This window comes from Lacerta agilis, chromosome 12 (assembly GCF_009819535.1).
Source record: "Lacerta agilis isolate rLacAgi1 chromosome 12, rLacAgi1.pri, whole genome shotgun sequence".
Classification (NCBI taxonomy): Eukaryota; Metazoa; Chordata; class Lepidosauria; order Squamata; family Lacertidae; genus Lacerta; species Lacerta agilis.
Window position 1 is genome coordinate 15897202 of NC_046323.1, and position 13516 is coordinate 15910717.

At 43.5% G+C, this 13516-nt stretch overlaps 1 protein-coding gene across 6 annotated transcripts in view; it reads left to right on the forward strand.

Annotated features, from left to right (window-relative positions):
• Window positions 1-13516, forward strand: part of NEK10 (NIMA related kinase 10) — a 107611-nt gene that overhangs the window by 13715 nt on the left and 80380 nt on the right. For 5 of the 6 annotated variants that reach the window (XR_004427675.1, XM_033165626.1, XM_033165628.1 and 2 more), the window contains exons 8-15: window positions 592-670; window positions 1273-1340; window positions 2131-2210; window positions 4200-4286; window positions 7008-7232; window positions 7655-7794; window positions 10827-10888; window positions 12555-12632. Coding sequence is in view for 4 of the 6 variants with exons in the window: in XM_033165626.1 (XP_033021517.1) it covers window positions 592-670; window positions 1273-1340; window positions 2131-2210; window positions 4200-4286; window positions 7008-7232; window positions 7655-7794; window positions 10827-10888; window positions 12555-12632 (819 nt within the window). In the remaining 2 variants the exon portion in view is untranslated. Of the gene's footprint in view, window positions 1-591; window positions 671-1272; window positions 1341-2130; window positions 2211-4199; window positions 4287-7007; window positions 7233-7654; window positions 7795-10826; window positions 10889-12554; window positions 12633-12703; window positions 12725-13516 lie in introns of those variants that run through there. The other variant, XM_033165630.1, reaches the window with a different exon arrangement.

Sequence of the window (13516 nt, forward strand, 5' to 3'; positions counted from 1 at the left end):
CTCACACACACTCACACACAAAAGAAAATAATAAAAGCAACTCAGTTTTGTTTTTTTATGTATGGACCAAATTAAAAAGAGGTGTCTTGACACGTTTTCTATATGCAGAGATGTTGTTGGACTGCAAACGACACCCTCCACTGGCCATGCTAACTGTGGTTAATGGGAGTAAGAGTCCAGCAGCTTTTTGAGGACTACAGACCCCCCTCCCTGGGCCTACACTGAGAGCAGCAACTCTCCAATGCTTCACAGAAGTGTATTTTCTCAGCTGTGCATGAGAGTGTCAGGAATGGAACCTAGGACCTTTTCTGAGTGGAGCGTGTGCCCAGCCGCCAAGCTGCAGCCCTTTCCCAGTTAATGAACATGTGGCCAAGGAACCATAGCTGGACCCTACAGATTCTTGCACGAAAAAGCCATCTTGCAGTAACTTTGTTCTATTTCCAGAATAGTGTGTTTATTTTTTGTGATAATCTTCTGCAGTGAATCGTGGTACAAGTTTGCCATCTGCTGGTCTCATGGATGTACTTCCTTTTTAAAATTCAGATGTAACTTTCCACCAACAATTTTTCAATGTTTTTCCCCCACCTACAGTATATGGAAACGGTAGCAAATGACTACCTTTGCTATGGAGAAGAGCATCATAATATAGACAAATTGGTCAACATGACATGTAAGTGCTGGTTATATATCAATTATATACCTCCTGTGGTTATATTGTTGGGAAATCAGCGACCCCCCCCCCCCGACCTCTGAGTATCTCCCAGTGGGCATGACTCTGGAATGGCATGTCCCTTCATTTCTAGAGTGCCTCTCTGCGACACTTTTCACCTGAAAAGTGCACACAAGTCTTTTAGCATCACACAGCTAGAAGAAAGAAAATATGTAGATCTAAACTACATTTTATTTAGAGTCTATACAGACAATCCATAAGCACGTCTGTGTTTCTCTTCTGATTATATTTTTTCTAGGATGAAGTGTGGATGTGTATATGAAATAAATGCCTGTCAAAATGTTCTAGAAATGTAGTGCTAAGCTGTTTCAGTCAAACAGGAAGTAACAACGAATAAGCAGGTCTAAAAACTGGCTTTTGTTTTGATACAATTGCAATTCTTTAATTTCAAGGCATCTCCACTTATTTTGCCATGTAATTTTTTAATCGTCGCAGAATCTATTAACTTTTGAAGGAAAGTTGCTTTTTAGAAGCTGTCCTCTTCCACCCCCTCCGCCTCCCCACCCCGTGATAAAACTTTTCTGTTTTAATTCTCTTTGTAGATATTTTTCAAAAACTATCGGCTGTTAAAGATCAAAGAGAATGGGTAACAGCCAGCGGAGCACATAAAGTAAGTGAACAATCACTTCTACGTAATCAGGGTTTTTAATGGCTATTTTTCATCCTTAAAATGGCACAAAATCCTTCTGATCGTTGCTATGCAATTTTGAATGGTCAGCGTTGAAAGTGGTGAATCAATTAAGTGGCTGGTTGACCGAGAGAGCGCCTTATCAGGATGCAGATTCAGATTGTTGGCTCCTGTCCATCCTTTCTCTGGCTCCTAAATCATCAGGCAACTAACCTTGGCATTTACAAATGTAAACCCCGATCATGTTGACATTTTACTTTGGTTGGCACACTGAGAAGAGATAAGAACTTATTACTGATAGACAGAGATAACAAGAAGCGGTTTATTATTTATTTACGTAAAGGATTTTTGCCCTGTTCTTTGGCCAAAAAAGACTCCCAGAGCCAGTAGTGGAGCTTCATGCTCCGGCACCGGGGGGGGGGGGAGGAGAGTAGGCGGGGGGGGGTGTCATGGCGCCCGCAAGGGTGTGCCGCATGTCCTGGGGGCGTGGCATGCCACCCGCAGGGGCGTAGCACCCAGCACGGGTGAGGGGGCAGCCGCGATGGCACTCCACAGGGATCGCGCTGCCGGTGGCGGTGTACGCCCCCCGCACCCCTCTTCCTCTGCCAATGCCCAGAGCAGCTTTCAAATCAAGAGTCCCTCAGGGTTACAGTCTAAAAATGTGATAAGTAAGCTGCATCTTTCCCCCCCTTTTCTTAAAAGTAGTGTTTGTTATTACAGCTAAACAGGCATTTTGCCTGTCTTTTAATTGTCTAACAATTTTTTTTTGCAGACTCTGATCAACTTACTTGGAGCTAGAGAAAACAACGTCCTGCTAGGTGCATTGCTTGCCCTCACTAGCTTGGCAGAAAGGTAAGCTTCAGTCTAGTGTGCTTGGATTTGTCCCTTGTATTTTACCTTAGCTTTTTTTCTTTTTCGGGGTGGGGGTGGGGGGAATGGATCATTCAAGTTCAACAAGAGCAAAATATTATCAGTCAAGCTTTATTTCCCTTATCTTGCAAACATTAAGTTATAGGTCAGATGTAGGGGACTTTTTTAAGCCTGAGGACCGCATTCCATCACGGACAACTTTCTAGGGACTACGTATCAGTAGTGGGTGTAGCCAGGCAACCAGCAGTGGGTGTAGCCAGGCAGCTGCTTCTCATTATCCATGCAAGCAAAAGTGATTTATCACAGTTCAAGGACGTATTCCACTTCGATAAAATTGCTAGCACAGAAGGCAGAGCAAGGCCTGTTAGGGGAATGATCTGGGGGCAAGGCCAGATTTAGGTTTGATGAGGCCCTAAGCTACTGAAGGTAATGGGGCCCTTTATATGTCCAGCTGTCCTTTGTCAACAACAAATTGTCACTGTTTTTGTTTGTTGAATATATGCTATATGGTAATTTATGGACCTAATAGGTATCTAAAGCCATTTGCACATGCAGAATGTAGGCACCCTATATATAGAAATGAGCAAACCAGTGATATTTTAGGGAGCAGGGTGGCAGGTGGGGCCGACTACTTACATCATAGGAGCCTATACAACACAAAACTCTGTTGCTGTATGTAGGTTTTATTTTATTTGTTTTTTTTAATCTTATATTTTGGAATTGTACATCCAGTTTTTTCCCCTTTAAATTTTTGGGGGGCCCTCAAGAGAGTGGGGCCCTCAGCTATAGCTTGTTTAGCTTATACGTTATTTCGGCACTGTCTAGGTACGTGTGCCCTGGGCATTGTCCCGAGGGCTGAACAGAGAGGTCTGGAGCAGGGGTTGGCAACCTAAGGCCCATGGGCCACAAGCGGCCCACAGGGGTCGTTTAACCAGCCCATGAGCTGCCCCCGAACCGAGCTGCCTGCTCGGTGAGTCCCCACATGCTGCGCTAAACCAGCGTGGCGGGAGGACTCACTTCCATGGCGCTGGAAATCGTGTCTGCACATGCGCAGATGACAAAAATCATGATGCAGATGCTGGAAATCGCGTCTGTGCAGATGCCGGAAATCGTGGGCACATGCGCTCACATGCGTGCGCAATCCAGCCCACAGAGGGATCTCCGCTGGAGCGAACCAGCCCAGGCAAGGTAAACCTTGCCGACCCCTGGTCTGGAGGGACTGTATATAGACCCTGGGCCTGAGTTCCCCCGCCTCCTAATATTGGCTGTGTAAACCATTCTGTAAACTATGTATGCTGCTTCAGATCACACATTTATTATTGTTTGATTCTTGGTTGTCAGAGTTGTAGCGCATGGATGTAAAGGAGAGAATGCAAACCGTCTATAGAAGTTGGAGTTAGATTTGCAATGGAATGCAAAATCTTTCCAGCAGCAGTAATTGGTTGTTACAATTACCTGGGATCGGATGCTGATGTAATAAAAGGGGTGCCATTATCTCAATTCTCCGGAATGTGTATTGGATTTCTTTTACACTTGGAGCACAATTCATGGTTGGAGGTGTTAACATATTAAAACATGAGCCCTAGGAGTGGCTGAGTCTACTTTTAACAATACCACCAGATGCACTGTGTTTGAATGGCAGGACCATGTCTAGAGCAGCTAGACAAGAATATTTCTTTTGGCAGTTTTCCAAATGCCAAGCCTGCCACCTCGGGGAACAGTGTGAGACTTATTTTCTTTGGGCTAGATTTTGAGGGTTGATTGCATGCAGATTCTTATTCTTATTAGTACTATGTTTTTATGTTTAAAACGGAGACTTGCATTCGTTCAAATGATGGCAAGGTTCAGATTCTATACACACGGTTAATTCTCATACTGCAGGAAATTTCCATTCATAGAAATGCCATGTATGATACGCTACTACAGTGCAACTGGGGGAAAAAATAACACGTTCATAATTTTCCATTTTAGTCCCGGATGCCGAGAGAAAATAAGCGAGCTTAACGTTGTGGAGAATTTGTTGGTGATATTGCATGAATATGACTTGCTTTCTAAAAGGTAGGATGCGGAATTAATTTCAGCCCATCTTTTTCTGTTCAGGGTTTCCAGTCACTTAGCTCATGCTAACTACTCTCTTTGTCCAACCACATGCTTTCTACTTGTAAAGTAGAAAATATGAGATTTCCAAATATGGCATTTTTTAGGAAGACAGTTTTCTCGGTAGAGAAGGATAGTAATTCTGAAACTGAAGCAATGCAAAGGTTGATTGGAATTTGTGCTTACAAGGCCAGTGCATGCTTCTCCACGCTTAATGATCCCAGGCTTTTGCAATCTTTGGGTGAATTTCCATATCTCGCTCAAGCTCACTTTGGTCAGCTTAGAAAGCTCATTCGTATTACAAATGCCTCCTGCCCCCCCCTGAACAATTAATAAAGGTTCCCAGAAATAGGATGAGAGAAAGATCAGTTACACCTTGCATGTAAAAGCACCCTAAGATTTAATACACCACGGCTAGGTATGGCTAACCCTTTTCAAGGGCTGAATTATTTTGGACAAGGTAAATTTGGGCATTGCTAACCCAATTTCCTGATCTCACACACCACACCACACCACACCACACCACACCACACCACACATTATTATTATTTATTATTATTATTATTATTATTATTATTATTATTATTATTATTATATTCATTCATTCATTTCTTGAATTTATATACCGCCCTGTACCCGAGGTTTCAGGGCGGTTCACAAAAAAGATCACACTATATAAGATCAAAATAAAAACAATAGCCCAATAAAAATTTAAAGGATCCCTGACAGTTAAGTCCAGTCGTGAATGACTCTGGGGTTGCGGCGCTCATCTCGCTTTACTGGCCGAGGGAGCTGCCGTACAGCTTGTTCATGTGGCCAGCATGACTAAGCCGCTTCTGGTGAAACCAGAGCAGTGCACGGAAACACCGTTTACCTTCCCACCGGAGCGGTACCTACCGGTATTTATTTACTTGCACTTTGACGTGCTTTTGAACTGCTAGGTTGGCAGGATAGCCCAATAACACTCCCCCAAAAGAGCCATGTTTTTAAAGAGCGTAGGATGTCAATCAGGTGAACCAGAGGCCTGGTTAAAAAGGAACGTTTTTGCCTGGTGCCTAAAAGTATATCATGAAGGCGCTAGATCCATATCCTCCAACATTTCTCCAGTGTACTGTGAATAGGGATGTCTCATTTCATCACCATCATCATAAATAATGGTGATGATGATGATAATTATACCCCGCCCAGCTGACTGGGTTGCCCCAGCCACTCCGGGCATTTTCCAACACATAAAACCCCCCACAAAGCATTAAAAAAACTTCCCTATACAGGGTTGCCTTCAGAAGTCTTCTAAATGTTGTGTAGTTACTTATTTCCTTGGCTCAGGGGTCACTTATCTCCAAAGTGTCCCACATTTCTCCAGTGAAAATAGGGACATCCTAAAGGAAAGCGGGACATTGCAGAATCAAACCAGAAACCGGGGCGGCTTCTGTAAATCTGGGACTGTCCCTGGAAAATAGGGACACTTGTCTGTACATAGGCAGGCACACACTTGCCATCCATGCAGCCCACACTCCCAGGAAGACATGTAACCCCATCCTGGTGATCATTGCCAATCAGCGGAGGAGCAGATCTCCCTCCCAGCACTAGGCTGAGAAGAGAGGAACAATTCGTCTCTTGAGACTGTCCATCACAGACCTGGGTGTGGAGGAAAGGAACCTCCCTCTTCTCCTCCTTTCTGGAGCAGTCCATCTTGCTAGCTATGGCGGCATACAAGGGGAAGAAGTGGTGCCCTAGCAAGAGATTGGTTTGCGGTGAGGTCTTGGCAGGCAACTTGGATGGTTTGGTGGGCCTGACCAGTGTGATAATTATGAAGAATGTATGAATTATATATATATTTAAGATGGAGGTAAAGGGATGCGGGTTGCGCTGTGGTCTAAACCACTGAGCCTCTTGGGCTTGCCAATCAGAAGGTTGGTGGTTTGAATCCCTGCGCTGGGGTAAGCTCCCGTTGCTCTGTCCCAGCTCCTGCCAACCTAGCAGTTCGAAAGCATGCCTGTGCAAGCAGATAAATAGGTACCGCTGTGGTGGGAAGGTAAATGGCATTTCTGTGCGGTCTGGCTTCCATCACGGTGTCCCGTTGCGCCAGAAGCAGTTTAGTCATGCTGGCCACGTGACCCGGAAAGCTGTCTGTGGACAAACTCCAGCTCCTTCAGCCTGAAAGCGAGATGAGCGCCGCAACCCCATAGTCGTCTTTGATTGGACTTAACCATCCAGGGATCCTTTATTTTTACCTATACAATCATACCTCTAGTTGCTTAAGGTTCATGTTGCGGATTTGCGGGTTGCGAATGCGGCAAAACCGGAAGTGTATACTTCCGGGTTTCATCATGCACGCACGCGCAGAAGCGTCCTGCATGCTTTGCACATGCGCAGGAGCACTCTATTGCGGCATGCGCAGAGCGACACTCTACTTACGGACTTTTTGGGGTGCGAACGGCACCCCGGAATGGATTGTGTCCGTAAATAGAGGTACCACTGTATATTTTTAAAGGTGTGACTGATGATACAGCATGTAGGTTTAATTTTAGGATATTGTTTATAGCAACCTTGGAGGCACTTTGTGTAACTTTATTGTGTTACAGTGGATAAATGCAGAGCTATTCAGTTATCTGGATAATCTAACAGGCAGACTTGAGTTTTAACTGTTTAGATGATTATGATTTCTTGGTTTCCTTGCAGGCTGACAGCTGAGTTGCTCCGGCTTCTCTGTGTAGAATCTCATGTCAAAGAGCAAGTCAAGTTGTACGAAGGTGTCCCCATCCTGCTCAGTTTGCTCCATTCAGATCACTTAAAGCTGCTGTGGAGTGTAGTCTGGATTCTAGTCCAGGTTTGTGAAGATCCTGATACCAGTGTGGAAATTCGTATTTGGGGCGGTATCAAGCAACTCCTGCATATTTTACAAGGGTAGGTTTCTGAGGTCATCGGGAATGAGGCTGCCCATGGGCAATTTCTAATTTATTTATTTATTTAAAGTGCTTTGTATTTCCACCTCGGCTGCAGTTATATTTTTAAATATAAGATTTATTGCCAGAGCAGGCGATAAAGTGTGCATGCTCACGAAAGCTCATACCAAGAACAAACTTTGTTGGTCTCTAAGGTGCTACTGGAAGAAATTTTGTTTTGTTTTTCGTTCTGGCCAAAAGTTTTATTTATCCCATTTCTATAGCACACTTGAACTGTTATTCCTAGCTTATGAGTTTCAGCATGCTGCTCAAGGTTATATAGAACACTGATGTTCTTAATTCAAAAGTAAATAGATTCTTAGTATCAACTGGTTGATAGATGTAGCCAAAGGCTTCACTGCATTGTGTTTTTTGCTTTCCCAGGGAGCGAAATCTATTTTCAGACCGTTCTTCCATCGGGAGTTTATCCAGTGCGAACGCAGCAGGGAGAATCCAGCAGTTTCGCTTTTCGGAAGATTTAAGTCCTCATGAGATACAAGAAAATACGTTTTCCCTTCAAGCAGGTGCATATGTTATGAATTGCCTTGAGATGATTTGCACTAAACGCAATAACTGATGCCTGAGCAAAAAACTTTGCAGAGATCGAACTATTAGCCCACAGTAGGTTTCTGTTGAGGGCTCTATGCCCTTGCCATTTGAGGTTTGTGAGATGAGGGAGATTTTAGGAGGAAAAAGAATATTAAAGGGCTTAGGTCTTGTTGCCTTCTATAGCACAGTGGGGCAAGGTTTCAGGAAGGTGGGGGGGGGGGAAGAAAAACCCCACAGATTATAACAGGAAGTTTTTAAATTCTCTCCCTAGGATTCCATAACTGGTTAGGTCAGGGGTTGGCAAGGCTTACTGGATCACTCCTGCGGAGATCCTCCATGGGCTGGACCGGCGCAGTGTGACGGCAGAAATTGGGTCTGTGCGTGCCCATGGCACCGGAAATCACTGCTGCGGATGTCCAGACGCCGGAAATCGCGCCTGTGCAGAAGCGATTTTTGGCATCTGGGCATGCGCAGACGCGACTTCCAGCATCTGGGCATGCGCAGAAGCAATTTTCGGAGCCGCGTAAGAGAGTCCCCATGCCGCTCTGCGCTGGTTTAGTGGGTTCAGGGGCAGCTCATGGGCCAGTTAAGAGACTCTCATTGGCCGCTTCCAGCCCATGGGCCTTAGGTTGCAGACCTCTGGGTTAGGGGCTCAAAGCAGGTGGATTTTACCTACCCCACAGCTTCCCCCCACTTTCAACAGACTTTTGACTACCCTCAACCTACAATGGCTCCTGGAGACTGCTAGCCTGCTCGGTTTTGCTCAGGCCATTTTGGCTCAGCACCCCACCAAAACGCTTTATTTCACAAACTAATATTTTCTGCATCCCTGTGCAGCCACTCAAGTATGCAGAAGCCACTGTTTCATCTGGGGACAGTCCTGTTTCACTGCCCATCTGATACACATGCGGCTGTTAGATTTGGTACTTGAAGGAACAATAATGCTTAAAGTTAAGGAAAGAACGTGTTGAAGAACAATACCATCAGGTTGGGAGTTGCTCTCAGTGATCGTAGCATGGACTCCCAGGGGCACTGTGAGTTCAGTTCTGTTACTCATGATGAGCTAAACACCTTGTTAGATCTCAGCTGCGTTCTTATGCACAACACTGCCCAGATCCATGACCCTCCCCCCTTAACCTGAGTTCAAAAGTAGCCTACAAGTTTTTATTGTTTCTTCAGCTATAATAGGTGAAGGGAGAAATTGCCATGCTTCTGATTGATTTTCAAGTTCTCCTAGTGCTCAATATGTTTATTGAGAGTAAACTATAATTTGTTCTCTTTTTAAAAAGGTTTTTATTTTATTTCTTTTTTCTTTTGGCAAAGTAATAATCATAAAAAATAAAAATAAAAATGTGCACCCCACCACCAAGACCATTCCATTGTAACTATCCAGCCTCCCAGAATTTCAACACCTCTTGCGATGGTTTGACCCCTTTCCGTTTTAACAGTACAGACTCTACAAACACCTTTCATATCTCCTCAAAATCATTTCTCCCACATTTCCCCCATCTTACCTTAATGGCACATATTAATGTATCATTAATAGCCATATCCAACACCTCTTTATAACATTATACCATTTTATATTCTGCTTGCTAGCTATCATAATTTGTGCAGCTGTCAATAAATTTGTGAAATTTGTTCTCCCATGGGATCCATTTCAGACATTGCACAGAGGTAAATCTGGGATTGTAACTAAATGTGCCCTCAGTGGAGAGCTGCTCTCAAATCACACCCCCTAACAAGCATGTTTGTGCAAAGTGGAAGTTTGTAACCTTGCATTTGTTGCCTGCAAGCTTTTTCTTTAAAACTCCTGATTGTGAGGCGCAAGTGTTCCTGTGCCGTGATTTACATTTCCACTTAAAAGCAAACTTGCATATGTCTGTGAACAGTGGATTGCATTCAGGGCCAGATTTAGGTTTGGTGAGGCCCTAAGCTACTGAAGGTACTGGGGCCCTTTATATGTCCAGCTGTCCTTTGTCAACAACAAATTGTCGCTGTTTATTGTGTTGAATATATGCTATATGGTAATTTATGGACCTAATAGGTATCTGAAGCCATTTGCACATAACAAAATATGTGTTTTATCAAAGTAATTGTTGAACTGAAATACAATTAAGAAGTATATTAATAGTGAAATAATTATTAAGCTCTAACTTAAAATGATTTTTTTATTCATAACAAACTTAATAATGCAAACACATTGGCATTTGGCAATAACGAAAGTTCCTTTAGAAACACAGTTTACAAAGACTCATAATCTAGTCTCTAGAAACTTTCTATAACGTGAAATAATAATAGGTGTAAATATATGATGCAAACTACTAATAATTATAAATATGAAATGAAGTGTTATAACCTGTACAATGCAATTGTACAGGGTGAGTCTTTTAAAAGAGGCCCCGTGGAACATGTATACTCTGTATCCACTGGGCCTCTTTTAAAGGACTCACCCTTTACTTAATACAATGCATTTTTTATATAATATCAATATCGCCATAGTAGTCCATACTCTTCATTGGGACAGCAGACCTTTGTACCCTGTTACACTTAGTGAGTATAAAAGACAGTATTTCTAGTAATATGTCACATTCATAAAGAATACCAATACTATACACGCCTGTACATCACATTTTTGCCCCCCCCCCCCAAGAGAGTGGGGCCCTAAGCTATAGCTTGTTTAGCTTATACGTAATTCCGGCACTGGTTGCATTCCATGTAGCACAAAAGGAGAATTGCCTGCGCTGACAGAATGGCCTCTCCTCTCCTTCTCCCACTGCACACTGTTCTGGGGATTCTCTCAAACTTTTGGAGCAGATCTGGGGAGGGTGCAGTGGGGGTTTGGGTGGGGGAAAAGCTGCATTGTACTAGTAGGAATTGCTACCTGGTTTCTGCTGGTATGAGTTAGTTGAATACAGCCTAATGGATATATGTTAGTAGAAGCCTCATTATTGATCACACTTCACAAGAACCATGTAAGATAAACAATTATGGTGATTTATTTTAGCTTGTTGTGCTGCAATTACTGAATTGGTCCTGAATGATACCAACGCTCACCAAGTCGTTCAAGTAAGAGGTTTTTGATTGCCCTAACATACTTATTAATCTCTTCCTACTATTTTTTAATTGTGTTCTAATTTGGTTGTGGGTGCAAAATATTTGTTTGCAGACGTCTTGGTTGATACTGGTTCATAGATATTGTGTGTGCCTCATGCACAAATGAGAAATGTTTGGAATTTGGGGGGGGGAGTAAGGAAAAAGCTTTTGATTTAATATTCAGAGAAGGGATGCCACCATGCTTTGTAGGAAATTTGAGAAGAGAGCAGAGAGTCTAAAAGAAACAGGGGGGTTAACTGGAAGAAGGCAGGGCTTGCTATGATAAGAGCCAAGCTGAGAATGGAATAAGGTTGAAAAAATAAGACCAAAAAATATAGTTAGGATAAACTTGATGTTACCAGCACCAAATGGGCAGTGATCAAGAGTATTTTGTGGATGAGTAATGGCAGGAAAAGGAAATCCAGGAGGCAGAATTTGTGAGCTGAAAACGGGGGAGGTCAGCTACTCTCAAACCCAGTAAGACAGACAGGTTCTATGAAGAATGCTGCAAAGGCACAGGCTCATAAGGAAAATGTGGTGAAGCTCCCATCTGTCTTTCTCAGAGGCCTGTAACATGCAATTGTGGTGTAGCAGTTAGAGCAGGCACCAGCAAGGTTTACCGGCCATGGGCCAGATCAATCCCACGGAGATTGCCCGTGGGCCGGAGTGGCGCAGCGCGACGCCGGAAATCACGTCTGCACATGCCCGGGGCACCGGAAATAGCTTCTGCGCATGCCCAGAAGTGATTTTCAGCGTCTGGACATGCGCAGATGTGGTTTCTGGTATCTGCGTGTGCGCAGATGCCATTTCTGGCACCACTCGGCGAGTCCCCGCGCTATGTGCGGGGGACTTGCTGAGTGGGCAGCTTGTGCACCAGTAAAACGTTCTTCATGGGCCACATCCGGCCCATGGGCCAGAGGTTGCTGACCTCTGGGTTAGAGTGTCAGACTAGGACCTGGGAGACCAGGGTTCAAATCCCTACTTGGCCATGAAGTTGACCGGGTGACTCTCAGCCAGTCACAGTCTCTCAGTCTGACCTACCTCACTGGGTTGTTGTGAGCATAAGATAGAGAGTGGGGAGAACCATTAGTGCTCCTTGAAGCAAAGACGAGATATAAATGTACAGATCAGTGGGTTCCCCCCAGAGGGTACTCATGGGTACACAGTACTGGCATCTCTCTTTTTTGTTGTTAAAAAGTGTGGCACTTACTGTAACAACTTCATGGTGAGTACCGGCACCTGTTTTTTTCTAGAAAAAAAGCACTGGTACAAATAAATAAATACCATAAAGCAGTGGTTTCCAGTTGGAGGTCTGCAGACCCCAGGGGGTCCACATAACCCACCCAGGAGGTTTGTGGCACCATTCACATAACAAGAACTACCACAGAGATATCAAAATTTTCAAAGTCCACAGTACTTAGCTAATTTGAAAAGGCCACGGTACTTAGCTAATTAAAACCACAGCTGTAAAGCACAATGTATTCATCTACTGAGGACCTGCAGGCTTGATTTCTACTGAATAGATTGAGAGGTTCCTTCACAAGAACTTAACATTTGCCTTTAATTTCAGAATGTGTAAGTTATTATTCAACATTTGACTGTTCTTTGAATGTATATTCTTCAATGTGTGCTTTCTCAGGAAAATGGAGTCTACACAATAGCAAAGCTGATTTTACCTAATAAACAAAGGAATGTAGTGAAAGCTAATTTATTACAGGTAATCTTTTTTCCCTTTATTTCCAACTTTTTATGCAAACCTCTAAGCACTTAAAGAGAGAGACATGGTGGTTGATTGCGTATTTCTTTAAGGTAACTTCTGTATTATTTTTAAATGCAATTAGATACTCCTTCATAACAAAATACATCATACAGTAAACATCACACTTTAAAAACTCCAAATGACACACACACATATATATGCTCTGTTACGGAATAATATAAGACACTGTACATCAGAATTTTCCTACCTGACATGTAAGATTCTGTCCTGTAAAACTCCCTACCAAGGTGTAACCAAATTTTGCGATGGGAATGCATTTTTGACAGATTTGCTTGCCGTGACGCTCTATGTTGGGCGCAAAGATTCCTGCATTGCAGGGGGTTGGACTAGATGACCCTCGTGGTCCCTTCCAGCTCTGCAATTCTATGATTCAATGTACAATCATTGAGACTTCTAAAACTGTTTGGAATTTTGAGGAGCAAACTGGTCGGAGGGAAAACTGGGTATGTTTAGCCTGGAGAAGAGAAGGTTAGGGGGTGATATGATAGCCATGTTCAAATATATGAAAGGATGTCATATAGAGGAGGGTGAAAGGTTGTTTTCTGCTGCTCCAGAGAAGTGGACACGGAGCAATGGATTCAAACTACAAGAAAGAAGATTCCACCTAAACATTAGGAAGAACTTCCTGACAGTGAGAGCTGTTCGGCAGTGGAATTTGCTGCCAAGGAGTGTGGTGGAGTCTCCTTCTTTGGAGGTCTTTAAGCAGAAGCTTGACAGCCATCTGTCAGGAATGCTTTGATGGTGTTTCCTGCTTGGCAGGGGGTTGGACTGGATGGCCCTTGTGGTCTCTTCCAACTCTATGATTCTATGATTCTAAGTGG